General features: G+C 42.3%; 1 protein-coding gene across 1 annotated transcript in view; it reads left to right on the top strand.

Annotated features, from left to right (window-relative positions):
• The window catches only part of LOC311107076 (RNA-binding motif, single-stranded-interacting protein 3-like), a 241,620-nt gene extending 234,187 nt beyond the window's left edge, over positions 1–7,433 (top strand). Inside the window, exons 13-14 of the mRNA XM_084149535.1 lie at positions 870–991; positions 1,481–7,433. Coding sequence (XP_084005661.1) covers positions 870–991; positions 1,481–1,484 — 126 coding nt within the window. The 3' untranslated portion in view covers positions 1,485–7,433. The remainder of the gene's footprint in view (positions 1–869; positions 992–1,480) is intronic.
• The last annotated feature ends 13,833 nt before the right edge of the window (positions 7,434–21,266 follow it).

The following is a 21,266-nucleotide window of genomic DNA, read 5'->3' as shown; positions in this document are numbered from 1 at the left end:
TATCAGTCCTGTATCAGATGACAGGCGCTGAAGTGAGACACACTGCCGGCGGAATTGTCCCTCTCCCGGATGGCCCGTGTGCTCAACACACACATCCTTCAGCCCCAGGCCTCTGGTTAGCGAGCGGCTGCCCAGCTGACAACGCCCTGACACCACCATCCATCTCCCCAGCTCCAGAGAGGAGAAGATAATCAGGAGATAGCCACCCTTCATAAAGTCACCGGCTGGAGAGAGAGGCGAGAGACTCAGAGACATAGTGTTAGCCCAGGGGTTCTCTTGTTGTCTCTCTCACCTATTCCATCCTCAATGCCATCATCAGTGAGGTTCTATATATCAGTGCTGTTGAAATGAACTGTAGACAAGGAGTGTCTCGGAGGATGATGTATTAACATGGTGTTGAGAGCATCCTTGAGATCTTGTTAACGTGATAGAGGATGAGGCCATGATGGCCGACGATCAGTGAGGTTAGGACGTTACATTTACATTTACATTTACGTAATGTAGCAGACGCTCTTATCCAGAGCGTCTTACAGTTAGTGAGTGCATACTTTTTCCATACTGGCCCTCCGTGGGAATCGAACCCACAACCCTGGCGTTGCAAGCACCATGCTCTACTAACTGAGCTACAGGAGGCCTTTAACCTTGGAGTTAAAGTAAATACAGTAATGAAACCCATATCCTCTCACATGTGTAGCCTTGTGACTTAAAAAGCAGAGTTTTTTTTCTCAAGGCTACTGTAGTATTATGTATTTAAACAGCTTGGTACATAATTATGCAGAGAAATACATAGAATGTGATATATAATATATTACTAAATGGTTACATTGAGTTACTTCCTGTTTTCTCACGCCCACTTCCTGTCCCCGTAGGGAGTGGTCACGGATGCCTCTCCTCAGTCAGTGGCTCCCTCGTCGCATGACATGAGTGGGCAGCAGCAACAGATCCAGGTGGACGGGTCCAGCGACCATGTTGCTTACTCATACCAGTCCAAGTGAGTACTGCTGCCATCTTCTCAGTGTACATATCAACAACACATCCTATTGCCGATAATGATTCTGGAGTCTGGACTATTTGGTTACGATGACTAATACCTGTCATAATATTATGCTTTCATTGTCTACTGTTTTGCCATATCATAGCTGACTATTTGCTGCTTTGTTCTCTTACATTGAGTTGTTGTGGCTGTTGACTAATTTAAAGGGATAGTTTACCCAAATGATATATTAGATTCCTTACTCTGTAAGCAGTCTATGGACAGGGTATGACGACAATCCGTGCTTTGGTTTTGTTTACCTGGAGACTGTTTCAAATGCTGTCATACCGTGTCCATAGACTGTTTACACTACAGGGTATGGAAACCAATATGTCATTTTATAATTAGAGTGAACTATCCCTTTATTGTCATTTTTAGAGCGTGTGCATTATGATGATAACCTTTCCTTTGATTCTCTCTCGTTGTGGTTCTTCTCTTTCTCATTAGATAGCGATGGACGAGGAGAATATTCCTGTGACAGCATTACCTTGAGACAGGGGGGTTGGCTGCACTGAGAATGTGGAGAGAAAAGCGATTGCTTCCAGATTGCCCAGGCACCAAAAAATAGACACTTTTTTCATTTCCGACCTGGCCTAAGAGAGAGACAGAGACAGAGAGAGAGAGGGAGAGAGAGAGGAGGAGAGGAGGAGGAGGGGTGGGGGGGGGGGGGGTGGGGGGGGGGTTGGAGTCGCTGGGCACAGTGCAAAGAGTTGAAAATGTTTAGTCTGGGAACCTGCCTGGTGGGCTGGGCTTGAGCTTGACTTGTTTCTTCAAGAAATTTCTCAACTGAAAAAAAAGTACAGAAACAAATTAATACAAATTGGGAAATGTTGAATGCGCAGATAGGTAGGTGATGAGGTTTATTTTGTAATTAGAAAAGGGGGAGTCAAAGTTTGAGATACACAGAGATTGTCTTCCTTAGATATTAAGCTATGGTTTCTTTTCACTTTTTTTTTCTCGTGTTAAATTTGAGTTTTCTAGATATATTCGAAACAAGTGTTTTTCTTTCTTGAATCTTCATGGCCTTAATTTTAAGGGCGTCAGATGACTTTTTACAGAGAGTAAAGCCTGGCGTCTCATTGAAAATAAAAAGCGATCTAAATCAGTCTCTTGGACCACTTTGATGGTACAAGATACTGCAGGAGTTGAGCTAGAGAGATTTTAAAAAATCTATCACATAAGCTGTACAGATTTAATAGAGAATAGTTTTTTTCTTTTCTTCGTTAGAAGAAAACTTTGATAAATAATTATGTCAGAGGTTACTGAGTCTAAGAGAAAAAAGTAAATGTCTGCTGAGGAAAATAGTGGGAAAAGGTAAAGCTTTGAAGAGATTTTTCACAATGAGGAGAAATAAAAGACACTGCATTGTAGAAAATGCAGTCTGTTGCAAATGCTGAACTTGTTTTTTATTATCATAATTATTATTTTACATGGCAAGATTGCTGTTGATGACATTAGAGCTTTTTATCTGCAACATTTGACCTTTTTTATGAGCTTTATGGTGTTTTTAGCCCGCTTTGCTTGTCACACTATAAAAAAAAAAAAAGTATAAAACAAACAAAAAACGGTAGACATTTTTTTCTCGCAGTGATTAACTTCGTAGATTGAGTAGGAGCTTATGGTTTAAACCAATCAGTGCAAAAGCAATAGAAGAAATTGTTGACAATTTCTGTAGTTTTTCCTAGTTGTGGATCAAATGCAGCCCAAGGATGGCCATTTTTATACCAAAGATGAAGAGACACTCTGATCCAGAGTTTTGTTGTTTTTCAGTTTGATTTTGTAGTTGATGTTGTTGATGTTGTTATTGTTGATGTTGTTGTTGTTGCTGTTGTCATTGCTGTTTTTAATTTGACCTTGATGGCCGGACCAGTCCGTACTTTTCCTTTCATTACAATTTAATTTTGGGGCTTAAGCTACCTTCCACGGTTGTCGAAACTATTGAAACTATCACACTGACGTATTTGAATGTGTGATGCAACTAGTGGCAGTCCGACCTAACGTCCCTCTCTACCACTTCAACTGTCTTTCCGTCTCTCATCTGTCGTGGTCCACAACTCTTTCGCCAACCATGGATGCATGCCACCAGTCAACAATAGACAATACACTATAGGAAAGACTGGGGAATGTTGCAGCCCGCTCCTCCTTGGTCATGGATGCATCGCTTCTGGCTTTTGTCGGCTCACTGATTTCTGTCTCGACGCTGTCTCTTTATCTCATAGAATCAATGATAACTGAACAAAACTGATAAATGTTCTTACCTCCCCGGGAGTCTCATCAACGTTATCCTACCTTTTTTCTCTCTCCGGTCATCCAAACAACACATAACAAAACTCTCCGGCATATTTCTGTCTGCGTAGACGTAAAACATGTCCTGCTATCCCAGGCACTACTTACTTAGGAGGACAGGAACTAAATTCAAGACTAGCATTGACACGTTAGCCTCTGGTGTGCTTCTGTGTTTAATATATCTCTGAACTCTAAACATACAGAACTAACACATGGAAGCATACAGTAGTGTTATCGGCTTTAGCAAACATTATCTCTCGAAGATCCATATTTATGGGCTGGATAAACACGACTGGACACGAATAACCTAAGGGGTTATTTTCCAGACGGAATAGTACACTACAATAAAGTTGACAGTAACCTTTCAGCCGAGCCTAAAAAGCCTGTCTTCTCAGCCTCTTGTCCCCATTTAGACTCAATAGCCTGTAAACATCTCTGCCTCACCCCTTTCAGCCTTCCATCAAACCCCTATCCATTGCCATTAGAGATTTTCTCGATGACTTCATCTCTGAAGATTTGTCGCATAATAAATGGCCTATGGCTGTGGGATGGCAGGCACGCTATTCCCATGAAAGTACCCTGTGTTTGGAGCGCTGTGTGTCTCTATCCCCATTACAGTACCCTGTTTCTGGAGTGGCTGAGTGTCTGGCTGTGTCTGAAATGGCAGCTTATTCCCTATATAGTGCACTACATTTGACCAGGCCACATAAGGCTCTGGTCAAAACTAGTGCGCTATAATGAGAATAGGGTTCCATTTCGGACGCCTCCTCTGTGTCCCTGCATTCCCGCTGTGTTGCTAGAGCCCTAAAAAGGCACCACTAATGTGACCAGGCTATCGCTCTTCCTCTGTGAGGTTTTCCCTCTTTATTGGACAGTGCAGGAGCTGAACCACAAACCAATTTTAGTCACATTCTCAATGAGCCTTGACGGGGCCCAATTTGTCTCCCCTCAGGGCATTGTGATCCACTCCAGTGTCCCTCAAAGCCTCTTATTGAGATTGTATTGAGATCCATCAGTTCATGTGACTCAAAGGCATTGCATTCTGGGAAAGATGGCAGTGACATCATGGGTCAGCTATGACATCACACATAGAAATGTCTGTAACAATGTAATTGTTTATCGAGTGCCTTTAACAAAGCTTCCAAATGATTCCAATATCTACAGTATAGAAAAAAGCACATGGAAAAGCTATCTTATATAAGGGAACCGTACATTTTTGAAGGAGTTGTGCTAATAAAAATACTAGTACAAATGTACAATCTACTCTAAGGTGCTACAGTGGAAGCTGTCTTGGGCATGTGCCTGCTTTGTTGTCCATTGGTCTGTGACGCACTGGCTATTATTGATCATTTGATCAACATGAATTTACTACAATTGCTCATCCTATTGGGTTATGCTTTTTACAACCAAGAGAAAACGGGCACATAGTGAACTACATAGTCTACATAGTGAGCTGCCATCATGGCCACCATAACACAGGCAATATAATAAGAGAAAATATAACCATTCAACAATCTGTTGTCCCATAAAACATTCAACCCACGTCTTCCATCCAATGACAAGTCAATGATCAAATGTACTGTACCAATCTACCAACACCAGAGCTACTCAGTCCCCAAACACCAATCAAACACCTCTCACTTTCCTCTTTACTCATCCTGTCACTTCCCCTCATCTTTTGCTTTTACTTTCCGAGTACAGAAAACGTTGAGATTACAAGATAGGCTATATGCGCGAAGTCACCCACTTTTCAATTCCAACAGACAAACAAATCCGAAACGTCTGTCCCTTTTCACATCACTGACAACAACCGTCTACATTTCTGCACGTCTTCTTGGGTAATAACATTGTTTATGCTGCGTTCTTTTTTTCCTGCCACGTGTGAGCAGGCTAGCTGCTACAGTATGGGGTGTCCAGATCTTAAGCTAGACCGTCGGTCGGGGTCGCTGTTTGCTCCTCAACCTCTATGGTGTTCAAACTGTACCTGCAACTAGGTTCTCTACACATCATAAACCACTCTTACAGCTGCTACTTTAAGAGACAGAAAAAGGAAGAAACCTTTGATTAACCGTAGGAATCTGACCGCATTCACCTTTGATCACAAAGATCAATGCTCTACACATATTGTTACCGTCTAAGATTCAATAGTAATGACATAAAAATAAATAAGGTTACAAATAGAAATGACAAGAATCGCACAACCGAACCGTATGCGTTCCAAATTGCTACATGAGATTCAAGAAAGACAAAACATTGAAGTGAGTCGAGGGTAAGAGAGATATCATTGTGAATCTTTCATCTCCATCAATGAGGTCATTACATAATTGAAATGGCAGTATCATGGCTGACTAAACTCCTCTCTTATTCTACACTAGTTGTAGCACAATGGCAAACTTGTAGCACAATGGCCTGGTAAAATGTATGTTAAAAATGTACAGTGATTCTCACTACGTTTTAGGGAGCTACAGTTAAAGAATCTATTTCGGTGACTATAGCTTGTATAGCTAGCTAGCCTATGTGTCAGAACAAACCAGCCAGAGAGGGTCATTAGCTCCTGTTGCCAGGCAGAAGTTGTTGAAGCGCAGAGTGTTGAGCACCTCCACCTCATGCAGCACTGTGTGAGAGAGACAGAGTGCAGTCCCATCTGTCCATTCACTACAAGTCTGCCTGGAACCAGCTGGACCTCACACTCGCACTGAGAGGAGACAGTTACTAATTGGAGGCATGCTCTGCTACAGTTGCTGACACGCACACACACACATACTCACTATTGCCAGACATTTCTAAGTATTTCACACACACACACACACACACACACACACACATACACATACACACACACACAGTGTTTCAGTCAGTGTGTTAGTCTTCTCATGATCTCTTCACCAGAGTAAGGTTATTACTGAGAGACTAAACCTCTGCTCTCCATTGCTTACCATCATAGAGTCTCAGTTACCTAGGCTCTATGGGGCCAATCCTAACTACCACTTAAGTAAAATGTTCACTAACTCTCCCATTGACATCAATGCATCAATAACTTAAACATTGACGTTAGTGGAAGTTATGATTCGCCCCTATGTTTTTGGTATCTACAGAACAGTTAGTGTTTCAGTCTACTGTATCTATCCAGGCTGGGTTACAGAGGTGCTTCAGTTCACTGCCTTTTTTTACACCGTCCACTTCTCCAATTCGTCCCATGCCTCCGTCCAGATATCAAGCCAGTCGGTCATATCTATCTACCATATTTCTATGAAGTCCTAGGAACATATTCACCACAATGGCGTTCCAAGTTGTTCAATGTCATACCCCATTGTCACAGGCTTCTTGTGAATTCCCCCATTGTGACTAGACAGTGGTTTAGAGAAGACAGGCCCTGTGTCAGAAATGGCACCCAATTCCTATATATGGCATACTGTGTCCTAGATTGGCACCCTATTCCCCGTACAGTGCACTACTGGACTGTATTATGACAGATGGTGTCTCAGAGTTGGGCCTCACCTTGACATAACGTCTCCCACAGTGAAGTGTGACAGGAGCGCTCCGGGCTTGATATAACTGAACACTCTTTCAGCTCTTATCACCACGTAATTCAGTGGGAAGATTGCTCAAAGGCCACACAAAAAATGTGGCCCACGCTTTTTAATTGATGCTCCGGTTCACCTTTGACGGGAGCCATCGATTGGCCACACATCCCCAGGAGCTCAGCCAACTAGCTAACCTAACACACACCTTCCCCAGAATGAAATGGCTCCCAGAGACGTCAAACACTATTGAGTAACAATCATTAGAAATGGCCAACCAAATTTGCTAGAGAAACCTACAGAACTTGCATTAAGCGTCAGGATTATTATACAAGAAGAAAAAAAAAGAGGAATATTTATTAGGACAGCAAAGCGGTTCTTTGATATTGTTTTTTTCTGTTTTATTTTTTGTTGTTTTTCTATTTTTGCTTTTCTTTGGGTCAGCGCAGAGGAGGACGTGGTCATGCCTCATGCACGTCACAGTGTGTGTGATCCTTGAGAAATACCTGTACATCTGTGGATGTTAGGATTAAACTTCGGTTTTAATAAGTCGTTTTTTTCTCTGATAAAGCTTTCAATAAAAAAAATGTGGAAAAAAATCACAAATGTGCCTCGTTATTTTACTCTAATCTCAATCTCTAACTGCAAAACATGGTCTTTGTGAGAATATTTTTGTTCAGTACTCTTTTTAGTGCTCGTGGTAGACACCATATTGTCAACTACTAACTCTACCACATCTCCTGTACTAAAACACCACCCCATATCAATATACCTGCCTCCTAGCCCCAATACTAGTATTCCGCATATAATTATGTGCAATTTACTTTTTTTTGTCATTTAGCAGACACTCTTATCCAGAGCGACTTACAGTTAGTGAGTTAGTTTATATATATTTTTTTATACTGGCCCCCTGTGGGAATCGAACCCACAACCCTAGCATTGCAAGCACCATGCTCTACCAACTGAGCTACAACTGAGCTACACAGGGCCCGGTGTGGTCCAATTTAAGTATTAAACTAAATACATTACCTATATCTAAATTACTTCCATCTAATCTCCCACCTGCTATGTGAGGTGACCTCCAGCCAACACATCCTCCCATAATTATAGGCCTCAGAAATGGAGTTAACACACATCAATGGTATTCCCCATAGAAAAGAGCACCTGCCCGATTGGGTGTAAAGTGGTCATAATCAAAGGCAGAGAAGCTGGCTTCAGGGAAAGGAATCAATGCTGGTCAATCAGGCTCTTCACTCTCATTAAGGCCAATTGATGGCTGTCCTTGTCACCTCCTAGGGACATACACTTTCAATGACACAAGAGCATTGTAGGCAAGTTTCCTTTTTATTTTTAATTCACAATCTGTAGAAGCAATGAGAATAGAAAGGTTCAGAACTTTTGTAAAACATCACAGTACGGTTGAAATATATATGGCAAATAGAAATCCTATATGGATGGTGTTAAGAGATAGATGGGAGGTATTGAATAGAGTTGAAGGATGGGACTAATAACAAATAACAACAAATAATAACAAAGATAGCTAATAATGTAAGCATACTGTGTCCATAATAAGTATATAGGTTGTATGTTGGGAGCTTTTGGGAAAGAGCACAGTTAGAAAGATATGGCATTTAGAAGCAAACCGGATGGACATCATGAAAATGATCGGAGAGGTTGAGAGTAGAAGAAGTTCAGGAGCAAAAAAAAAAAAAATATATATATATATATATATATAGAATTATTGTAAAATTAACTCTGTCCATAAGGTGTAGATAGTAAGTATAGACCGGAAGTAGAGGCCTGGGCGTTGTTGTTCACTAATTTACTCCAAGTAGGGAAAGGATGGTGGGGTTGAAAAGTAATAAAGGGGAATATATATATAAAAAATAAAAAAAACATGGGGGGATTGGAAGTGATGCAGACAATTACATTGATAGAAGATACAATCTATCTGCAATATTAAGCTGATCCATTCCCCCCGGAAAAAAAAAAAAAAAAAAAAAAAAATAGTTTCCTTTTTCATGAAGGAGTTTTGAGTCAAGATGTCTAATAGCTCAAGGCCTCTCAAGACAAAGGATGTCTTAATAGAGAAGAATTGGCTGATGTGTGTTAGATAATAGAGAAAGAGAATGGGAGTGTGGCGCCCTCCTTTGGGCATGCATTCACAGATGTTCTGATCTGCTTTGTTTATGTGTAAGCTCAATATGTAAGGTGAGAGACTTATTGTTGACTGTCCGTTTTACTCTGTATATTAGTCTGTATTTGTTAGATACTGGCTGTGTTTACACAGGCAGCCCAATTATGGGCAAAATATCTGATCTGATTCAAAAGACCAATAGTGTCAAAAATATCAGAATTGACCTGCCTTTTTAAACTCAGCTGTATCTGGTGCAATGGAGGGATGTTCCTTCCAGCCAAGCACCACAAGGGTGCAGCAGACAAACACAGATGTTATCTCACTGAGGAGGATGCATCATGGGAGGGACTCCCTGGAATCAAATGAAAGGACATCACCACTGAGAGAGAATTATGTAACTTACTGTTCATCTTCTGAATATATAGAGGTATGTGTTACTGTGAAACTGTTACCTTGGGCATGTTTTTTGGATTGCCTTGATATGTGATAAGCGTACCATGGTTTGGTAGTCATTTGTGAGGCAATTAAAAAGAAAGCCAACAAGCACTCCTGACTGATAGATATACATATCAGCTATGTTTATATGATCATAATGAATATAGAAGTTGGTGTTATCCAGTGGTGTAAAGTACTTAAGTAAAAATACTTTAAAGTACTACTTAAGTTGTTATTTTGGGTATCTGTACTTTACTTTATAATTTATATTTTTGCCAACTTTTACTTTTACTTCACTACATTCCTAAATAAAATGATGTACTTTATACCCCATACATTTCCCTTACACCCAAAAGTACTCGTTACAGTTTGACAGGAAAATGGTCAAATTCACACAAGAGAACATCCCTGGTCATCCCTACTGCCTCTGACCTGGCGGACTCACTAAACACAAATGCTTTGTTTGTAGATTATGTCTGAGTGTTGGAGTGTGCCCCTGGCTATTCGTCAATAAAAAAACTAAAATAATTGTGCCGTCTGGTTTGCTTAATATAAGGAATTTGAAATGGTTTATACTTTTGCTTTTGATAGTTAAGTACTATTTAACAATTCCATTTACTTTTGATATTTAAGTATATTTAAAACCAAATACTTTTAGACTTTTACTCAAGTAGTATTTTACTGGGTGACTTTCACTTTTACTTGAGCCATTTTCTATTAAGGTATCTTAACTTTTGCTCAAGTATGACAATTGAGTACTTTTTCTACCACTGGTGTTATCTTGAGTCCTTATGTGTGCAGAACAGTGCCTTCTGCTGTACAACGTAGCAACTACTGCACTTCAAACTGGGATTCTTCTCAGCCCAATAGTGAGGCAGCATCAATAGCCTTCCAGAACCTATTCTAGCAAGCTTGGCATTCTGTCTGTGCCTGCTTATGGTATTCTGTTCAATGGGGAATGGAGCTAGCTAGGGGAATAGGGGATTCTTGCTTTGCTGTTTTGTGTTGCAGCTAGTTGAGCACAATTTATTTACACATAGCTTAATGGAATAACGGAAGCTGTACAATTGGGTTGGATCAGATGGGAATCTAATGAACCTACTCTTCCAGGTGCACATCAGTGGAAATCCAATCAAGAATCTGTGATACTCAGCACACAACTGACTTGCACCTGGTGCGCCCAAATAAGCTGACATTCCAGTAAGAGAGCCAATTATGAGGGAATCTAATGCTACAACCAAAACTAACAGACCACCCCAAGAGATACAGGATGATATGGGGTTTGGCTCTCATTATGTTAGCAGCTATGTTTTGTGTCTTGGAGTGGGTGCAGTGTAGCCAACCAAGCTTGCATATATAGAGTACACAGCGCTATGCTAATTTTAGGTCAATGGATTTTTCATTCTTTCATATTATCCACACAGTGTAATAAAACTCTATTACTGAGGCAGTATTGCGTAAATAACCTTGTCTAGACGCGCTGCTAGCTAACACTAATGAGTTAAACAATTAGACAATAGGGCTCGAGTCTGACCGCCCATTGTTCTGCCCAAAGAATGAGCCTTATTAAAGGGCTGCGGTGGGGTCTAATTGATAAACAAGGTGTGAACAAACGCTGCCACCGTTTGAAAGACAGGAGGACAAATAAATAACGCGCTGTCATGCCCATGTCGACAATGAAAATACGAGCCCCCTTCGACAACGCCAAATAACTCACACTGCCTGTGGCTTGAAATCAGACAGCTCGCTCAGTTTCAATATTCCCATGATGAATTGCTATCATTGTATCGCAGGAATTGGGAGCAGGGCCAGCCACATTGAAGTTCACAATGACATTAGTGGAACAATTGAATCTCGTGGGAGCCATGCCGAACACGAGGCCTTTCTAGTCCCGAGGTTGTGCTGTGCGCCAAGGGCCTTTTTCTGCTCTCAATACACAGATGACAATAGGTGATTATTGAGGATGTGAATACTCAACACACTATCACATTTTATTGTGAAATAGACTCACATTTTCTTATTGAATACTAGCATCGCCAATGCTGCCTATAGCTTTTACATTAGTGTCCCTTTATGGTGTTTCCTTAGCAAAGGCTAGTTGCCCTCCGCTGGTGCAGAGATATGGAGCAGAAATTACTGTAGTTCACCATTGCTGAGGGGTTGATGGCAGGCGTTTGAATCTGCTCAAGAAGAAGCTCAAACTGTTGATTCTTAGTTTTGCCAATTCAGTATGAATTTATGGATGGCTGAACAACCCCATCATCTTCCTCACAGAGAGCGTACACATCACTGGACTCATTGATCACTTTGGATATCTGAAGTGAGGTCATAAAGTAAACCACAGTAGTATTATGCTCGCAAGTCCACAATTCTTAATTGCCATTGACCTCTAATCTTTGAAGTTATTGCCCTTATTAACCTTGTTAAGAGCACAGTTATCTGCTCCATTACTCTCAGATGTTCTGGTCTCAGTTGTGTAGTTTGGGCCTCCTCATCCCTCCCAGTCCCAGAGCAGAGGAGACCTGACTGCCAACATCAACTGGCATTGAGGCCAGGCAGGCAGAGAGTTCGGTTCTCTGGCCAACTAGTCACCCAATGGACATCCAACAGCTATTCTCACACTTGACTGACTCCACTTGAGGTAAGTGTCCATCTTTTTGTACACTTCTGTAATATGTAGGCTACAATATAACCTCGTCCCCAGGCTCAATTGCTCCCGTTGGGTGTGATTAGTTACAGTAGTCCTCAATTATGTAATGTATTGTATGCATAGAGAGCCTATAATTCATAGATTATATAAGTAATTCTATGATTGTACATCTGAAACTGTGTTTGGAGTCTTTGTATTGTGTTAGAACCCAGGAAGATTAGCCTCGATGGAAGGGAAAGGAAGGGAAATGGGGATACCTGAATATAACATATAAATCTAAACCTTGTATTGGTTGTGATTGTCGTATCATATCGACTATACTCCCAGTATACTGACAGCATGAAATTGGAAAATGACCCACTGAAACCATCTAGCTGATTTGTTCTGGTATGGCAGTTTTTTCACCACTTCCCACCTCTGTAATTTAGCTGGCAGAATCATTAAGCCTTCAAGGATATACATTGCTTTTCGAAATTATTCATACCCCTTCACTTATTCCACATTTGGTTGTGTTACAGCCTGAATTCAAAATGGATGTTTTTTTTTCTTCTGCCTTCTACATATAATACCCATAATGCCAACGTGAAAACATGTTTTTAGAAATGTTATATTTACAGTGGGGAAAAAAAGTATTTAGTCAGCCACCAATTGTGCAAGTTCTCCCACTTAAAAAGATGAGAGAGGCCTGTCATTTTCATCATAGGTACACGTCAATTATGACATACAAAATGAGGGGAAAAAATCCAGAAAATCACATTGTAAGATTTTTTAATGATTTTTTTTGCAAATTATGGTGGAAATAAGTATTTGGTCAATAACAAAAGTTTCTCAATACTTTGTTATATACCCTTTGTTGGCAATGACACAGGTTAAACGTTTTCTGTAAGTCTTCACAAGGTTTTCACACACTGTTGCTGGTATTTTGGCCCATTCCTCCATGCAGATCTCCTCTAGAGCAGTGATGTTTTGGGGCTGCCGCTGGGCAACACAGACTTTCAACTCCCTCCAAAGATTTTCTATGGGGTTGAGATCTGGAGACTGGCTAGGCCACTCCAGGACCTTGAAATGCTTCTTACGAAGCCACTCCTTCGTTGCCCGGGCGGTGTGTTTGGGATCATTGTCATGCTGAAAGACCCAGCCACGTTTCATCTTCAATGCCCTTGCTGATGGAAGGAGGTTTTCACTCAAAATCTCACGATACATGGCCCCATTCATTCTTTCCTTTACACGGATCAGTCGTCCTGGTCCCTTTGCAGAAAAACAGCCCCAAAGCATGATGTTTCCACCCCCATGCTTCACAGTAGGTATGGTGTTCTTTGGATGCAACTCAGCATTCTTTGTCCTCCAAACACGACAAGTTGAGTTTTTACCAAAAAGTTATATTTTGGTTTCATCTGACCATATGACATTCTCCCAATCCTCTTCTGGATCATCCAAATGCACTCTAGCAAACTTCAGATGGGCCTGGACATGTACTGGCTTAAGCAGGGGGACACGTCTGGTACTGCAGGATTTGAGTCCCTGGCGGCGTAGTGTGTTACTGATGGTAGGCTTTGTTACTTTGGTCCCAGCTCTCTGCAGGTCATTCACTAGGTCCCCCCGTGTGGTTCTGGGATTTTTGCTCTCCGTTCTTGTGATCATTTTGACCCCACGGGGTGAGATCTTGCGTGGAGCCCCAGATCGAGGGAGATTATCAGTGGTCTTGTATGTCTTCCATTTCCTAATAATTGCTCCCACAGTTGATTTCTTCAAACCAAGCTGCTTACCTATTGCAGATTCAGTCTTCCCAGCCTGGTGCAGGTCTACAATTTTGTTTCTGGTGTCCTTTGACAGCTCTTTGGTCTTGGCCATAGTGGAGTTTGGAGTGTGACTGTTTGAGGTTGTGGACAGATGTCTTTTATACTGATAACAAGTTCAAACAGGTGCCATTAATACAGGTAACGAGTGGAGGACAGAGGAGACCAAATACTTATTTTCCACCATAATTTGCAAATAAATTCATTAAAAATCCTACAATGTGATTTTCTGGATTTATTTTTCTCAATTTGTCTGTCATAGTTGACGTGTACCTATGATGAAAATTACAGGCCTCTCTCATCTTTTTAAGTGGGAGAACTTGCACAATTGGTGGCTGACTAAATACTTTTTTCCCCACTGTACATGAGTATTCACATCCCTGAGTCAGTACATATTAAAATCACCTTTGGCAGCGATTACAGCTGTGGGTCTTTCTGGGTAAGTCTCTAAGAGTGTTGCACACCTGGATTGTACAATATTTGAACATTATTCTTTTGAAAATCCTTCTAGCTCTGTCAAGTTGGTTGTTGATCATTGCTAGAAAGCCATTTTCAAGTCTTGTCATATATTTACTAGCTAATTTAAGTCAAAACTGTAACTAGGCCACTCAGGAATATTCAATGTCATCTTGGTAAGCAACTCCAGTGTATATCTGGCCTTGTGTTTTAGGTATTGTCCTGCTGAATTTGTCTCCCAGTGTCTATTGGAAAGCAGACAACTAGGTTTTCCTCTATGATTTTGCCTGTGCTTAGCTCTATTCCGTTTCTTTTTATCCTAAAATGCTCCCTAGTCCTTGCCGATGACAAGCATATCCATAACATGATGCCGCCACCACCATGCTTGAAAATACGAAGAGTGGTACTCTGTGATGTGTTGTTGTATTTGTCCCAAACATAGCGCTTTTTTATTCAAGACATAAAGTTAATTTCTTTGTCACATTTTTTGAGGTTTTACTTTAGTGCCTTATTGCAAGCAGGATGCATGTTTTGGAATATTTTTATTCTGTACAGGCATCCTTCTTTTCACTCTGTCATTTAGGTTAGTTAGTATTGTGGAGTAACTATACTGTTGTTGATCCATCCTCTGTTTTCTCCTATCACAGCCATTAAACTCTGTAACTTTTTTAAAGTCACCATTGACCGTATGGTGAAATCTCTGAGTGGTTTCCTTCCTCTCTAGCAACTGAGTTAGGAAGGATGCCTGGATCGTTGTAGTGACTGGGTTTATTGATACACCATCCAAAGTGTAATTAATAACTTCACCTTGCTCAAATGGATATTCAATGTGCTTTTTTTACCAATAGGTGCCCTTCTTTGCGAGGCATTGGTAAACCTCCCTCATCTTTGTGGTTGAATCTGGGTTTGAAATGTACTGGTTGACTGAAGGACCTTACAGATAATTGTATGTGTGGGGTACAGAGATGAGGTAGTCATTCAAAAATCATGTTAAAGACTATTCTTGCACACAGAGTGAGTCCATGCAACTTATTATGTGACTTGTTAAGCATATTTATCCTCCTGAACTTATTTAGGCTTTAGGTTGACTACTTATTGACACAACATTTGTAAAAACATAATTCCTCTGACATTATGGGGTACCGTGTGTGGGCCAGTGACACAAAATTGCAATTTAATACATTTTGAATTCAGGCTTTAACACAACTAAATGTGGAAAAAGTCAAGGGGTGTGAATGCTTTCTGAAGGCACTGTACGCACTAGGATCCTCTAGTTGGCAGCAGGAACAACCACATCGATTTCTTTATAACAACCCTTAGATCCTCTTATTCACTCTCTTCCTAGCAGCATGTAAACCACCCTCATTCCGCAATAAATAGAGAAAAGGTGGAGAAAGGGAGGAAAACAGGGGGAGGACAGCATTTATGCTCAAACGAGCAGTTTAACCAGAGAAACACAGCCTCGGCCAAGCCAAGAGAGAGAGAGAGAGAGAGAGAGAGAGAGAGAGATTTATGAATTTACCCTTTTTTTCTTCTTTTTTTTTTAGGGGGTAGATCAGCTTAATATTGCAGATAGGTTGTAACTTCCATCAATGTAATTGTCTGCATCACTTCCAATCCCCCATGTTTTTTATAAATAAATAATATATATATATATATATATATATATATATATATATATATATATATATACATACACACACATACACATACATATACATATATATATATATACATACATATATACATATACACACTCACATATACACATATACACACATACATATACACATATACACACATACATACACACTTACATACACACATACATACACACATACATACATACAGTGGGGAGAACAAGTATTTGATACACTGCCGATTTCGCAGGTTTTCCTACTTACAAAGCATGTAGAGGTCTGTAATTTTTATCATAGGTACACTTCAACTGTGAGAGACGGAATCTAAAACAAAAATCCAGAAAATCACATTGTATGATTTTTAAGTAATTAATTTGCATTTTATTGCATGACATAAGTATTTGATACATCAGAAAAGCAGAACTTAATATTTGGTACAGAAACCTTTGTTTGCAATTACAGAGATCATACGTTTCCTGTAGGTCTTGACCAGGTTTGCACACACTGCAGCAGGGATTTTGGCCCACTCCTCCATACAGACCTTCTCCAGATCCTTCAGGTTTCGGGGCTGTCGCTGGGCAATACGGACTTTCAGCTCCCTCCAAAGATTTTCTATTGGGTTCAGGTCTGGAGACTGGCTAGGCCACTCCAGGACCTTGAGATGCTTCTTACGGAGCCACTCCTTAGTTGCCCTGGCTGTGTGCTTCGGGTCGTTGTCATGCTGGAAGACCCAGCCACGACCCATCTTCAATGCTCTTACTGAGGGAAGGAGGTTGTTGAGGGAAGGAGGTTGTTGGCCAAGATCTTGCGAATACTTATGTCATGCAATAAAATGCAAATTAATTACTTAAAAATCATACAATGTGATTTTCTGGATTTTTGTTTTAGATTCCGTCTCTCACAGTTGAAGTGTACCTATGATAAAAATTACAGACCTCTACATGCTTTGTAAGTAGGAAAACCTGCAAAATCGGCAGTGTATCAAATACTTGTTCTCCCCACTGTATACATATCCTTTAAAAAAATATATTCCCCTTTATTACTTTCCAACCCCACCACCCTTTCCCTACTTGGAGTAAACTAGTGAACAACAATGCTTAGGCCTCTACTTCCAGCTTATACTTACTATCTACATTTTATGGACACAGTCAATTTTACAATAATTATATTTTGTTCGTTTTTTCTCCTAAACTTCTTCTACTCTCAACCTCTCCGATCATTTTCATGATGTCCATCCGGTTTGCTTCTATATGCATATCTTTCTAACTGTGCTCTTTCACAAAAGCTCCCAACCTACAACCTATATACGTATTATTTATTATGTACACAGTATGCTTACATTATTAGTTATCTTGTTATTATTTGTTGTTAGTTGTTATTAGTCCCATCCTTCAATTCCATTCAACACCTCCCATCTATCTCTTAACACCATCCATATAGGATTTCTATTTGCAATATATTTTTCAACTGTACTGTGATGTTTTACAAAAATTCTGAACCTTTCTTTTCTCATTGTTTCTACAGATTGTGAATTGAAAATATTTTTTGGGGCTAAAAGTATTATTATATTATTGATCGTTTGACTATGACTTTTCAGATCACCCAGTAATGCTATCTGCAAGGTTAGCTCCAGGTAAATATTGTAATCCTTTAGCCATTCCTGGACCTGTGTCCAAAAACAAGCTACAAATGGACAGTACCAAAAGAAATGATCTAATGATTCTGTCTCTTCGCAGCAAAATCTGCAGAGCTGGGAAGATTGTATCCCCCATATAAATAACATTCTATTGGTAGCAAGAATTGTATATAATAATTTAAATTGAAAGATTCTAAGTTTTGAATCCGGTGTCGTTTTGCGTATCAGTTCATAAACACTATGCCATGAGATCGGTACGTCAAAAATCTCTTCCCAACTATTTTGCAATCTATATGGGACGGCTGTCAATCCTTTGGTCCTTAAATGAAACTGATGTACTTTTTTATTTATCACAGTTTTCCTTAACCAATTATGTTCTTTAATGCAAGGCCGACAGACAAGTTCCTTACTTTCTCCCCCTTGCACTTTCCTCTTCCATTTTTGCGGTAAGGCTGCAATTATTTGGTTGTAATTTTGGGTAGAGCAGACATTTCCATATGTTTTTGTTAGCTGCATGTGCGACATACAGTGGGGGAAAAAAGTATTTAGTCAGCCACCAATTGTGCAAGTTCTCCCACTTAAAAAGATGAGAGAGGCCTGTAATTTTCATCATAGGTACACGTCAACTATGACAGACAAATTGAGAAAAAAAATCCAGAAAATCACATTGTAGGATTTTTAATGAATTTATTTGCAAATTATGGTGGAAAATAAGTATTTGGTCACCTACAAACAAGCAAGACTTCTGGACCAAAGAGCTGTCAAAGGACACCAGAAACAAAATTGTAGACCTACACCAGGCTGGGAAGACTGAATCTGCAATAGGTAAGCAGCTTGGTTTGAAGAAATCAACTGTGGGAGCAATTATTAGGAAATGGAAGACATACAAGACCACTGATAATCTCCCTCGATCTGGGGCTCCACGCAAGATCTCACCCCGTGCGGTCAAAATGATCACAAGAACGGTGAGCAAAAATCCCAGAACCACACGGGGGGACCTAGTGAATGACCTGCAGAGAGCTGGGACCAAAGTAACAAAGCCTACCATCAGTAACACACTACGCCACCAGGGACTAAAATCCTGCAGTGCCAGACGTGTCCCCCTGCTTAAGCCAGTACATGTCCAGGCCCGTTTGAAGTTTGCTAGAGTGCATTTGGATGATCCAGAAGAGGATTGGGAGAATGTCATATGGTCAGATGAAACCAAAATATAACTTTTTGGTAAAAACTAAACTCGTCGTGTTTGGAGGACAAAGAATGCTGAGTTGCATCCAAAGAACACCATACCTACTGTGAAGCATGGGGGTGGAAACATCATGCTTTGGGGCTGTTTTTCTGCAAAGGGACCAGGACGACTGATCCGTGTAAAGGAAAGAATGAATGGGGCCATGTATCGTGAGATTTTGAGTGAAAACCTCCTTCCATCAGCAAGGGCATTGAAGATGAAACGTGGCTGGGTCTTTCAGCATGACAATGATCCCAAACACACCGCCCGGGCAACGAAGGAGTGGCTTCGTAAGAAGCATTTCAAGGTCCTGGAGTGGCCTAGCCAGTCTCCAGATCTCAACCCCATAGAAAATCTTTGGAGGGAGTTGAAAGTCCGTGTTGCCCAGCGACAGCCCCAAAACATCACTGCTCTAGAGGAGATCTGCATGGAGGAATGGGCCAAAATACCAGCAACAGTGTGTGAAAACCTTGTGAAGACTTACAGAAAACGTTTGACCTGTGTCATTGCCAACAAAGGGTATATAACAAAGTATTGAGAAACTTTTGTTATTGACCAAATACTTATTTTCCACCATAATTTGCAAATAAATTCATAAAAAATCCTACAATGTGATTTTCAGGATTTTTCTTTCTCATTTTGTCTGTCATAGTTGACGTGTACCTATGATGAAAATTACAGGCCTCTCTCATCTTTTTAAGTGTGAGAACTTGTGTCACGATCGTCTTGACGAGATGTAGACCAATACGCAGCGTGTTGCACGAACATGGTGATCTTTATTATCTTTAGAGATAACCTATACAATACACAAAACAATAAACGACTCGTGAAGTCCACGGTGACAAATACCGACAAGGAACAAAAACCCACAAACACAAAGTGAAACACAGACAGTTAAATATGGCTCCCAATCAGCGACAACCAGCACACAGCTGACACTCGTTGCCTCTGATTGGGAGTCACTCAGTCAAACATAGAAAATGACGAACTAGAAACACCCAACATAGAAACAGAACACATAGAATGAACACACCCTGGCTCAACATATAGAGTCCCAGAGCCAGGGTGTGACAGTACCCCCCCCTAAAGGCGCGGACTGCGACCGCGCCTAAATACGAGCAAAACAGGGGAGGGCTGGGTGGGCATTCCTCCTCGGCGGCGGCTCCGGCTCCGGGCTTGCCCACCACCCTCCAACAAACCCCCCATAGCGCCCCTGGTCCGGTCTGGCCCCGCTGGCTGGAGCTGGACTGGACGTAGCAGGAGCGGTAGGCTTCAGCTCCTTAGTGGAGCAGTTGAGCGGTACCTGAATTGGCACCGATGACCCAGGCACGGGTTGTGCCGGACTGACGACTCGCACCCCTGGCTTGGTGCGAGTGGCAGGAACGGGCCGGGCCGGGCTGGCGACGCGCACCGTAGACTTGGTGCGAGTGGCAGGAACAGGCCGGACCGGGCTGGCGACGCGCACCGTAGACTTGGTGCGTGGAGCAGGGACAGGCCGGGCCGGGCTGGCGACGCACCCCGTAGGCTTGGTGCGTGGAGCAGGGACAGGCCGGGCTGGGCTGGCGACGCACACCGTAGGCTCGGTGCGTGGAGCAGGAACAGGCCGGACCGGGCTGGCGACGCACACCGTAGGCTTGGTGCGTGGAGCAGGGACAGGCCGGGCCGGGCTGGCGACGCACCCCGTAGGCTTGGTGCGTGGAGCAGGGACAGGCCGGGCTGGGCTGGCGACGCACACCGTAGGCTTGGTGCGTGGAGCAGCAACTGGCCGGACTGGGCTGGCGACGCACACCGTAGGCTTGGTGCGTGGAGCAGGAACAGGCCGGGCTGGGCTGGCGACGCACACCGTAGGCTTGGTGCGTGGAGCAGGGACAGGCCGGGCTGGGCTGGCGACGCACACCGTAGGCTTGGTGCGTGGAGCAGCAACTGGCCGGACTGGGCTGGCGACGCACACCGTAGGCTTGGTGCGTGGAGCAGGAACAGGCCGGGCTGGGCTGGCGACGCACACCGTAGGCTTGGTGCGTGGAGCAGGGACAGGCCGGGCTGGGCTGGCGACACACACCGTAGGCTTGGTGCGTGGAGCAGCAACTGGCCGGACTGGGCTGGCGACGCACACCGTAGGCTTGGTGCGTGGAGCAGCAACTGGCCGGACTGGGCTGGCGACGCACACCGTAGGCTTGGTGCGTGGAGCAGGAACGGGTTGGACCAGGCTGACGACTCGCACCGTAGGCTTGGTGTGAGGGGCAGGAACATGCCGGGCTGGGCTGGCGGCGTGCACCTTACACTTAGTGCGGGAAACAGGAACGGGCCGGACCGGACTGGTGACGCACACCACTTGCTTGGTGTGAGGAGCGGGACTGGGTTTCGTCATAACCCCCCGCTCCCTCAGCTGCCTACCGAGTTCCTCTTGCCGTGCCTCCTTTCTCACCCTTTCCCTTATCGCCTCCAAATGCT

This window comes from Coregonus lavaretus (assembly GCF_964263955.1).
Source record: "Coregonus lavaretus genome assembly, chromosome: 3".
Classification (NCBI taxonomy): Eukaryota; Metazoa; Chordata; class Actinopteri; order Salmoniformes; family Salmonidae; genus Coregonus; species Coregonus lavaretus.
The sequence above is the reverse complement of the archived record's forward strand: the minus strand, read 5'-3'. Positions and strand labels throughout refer to the sequence as shown.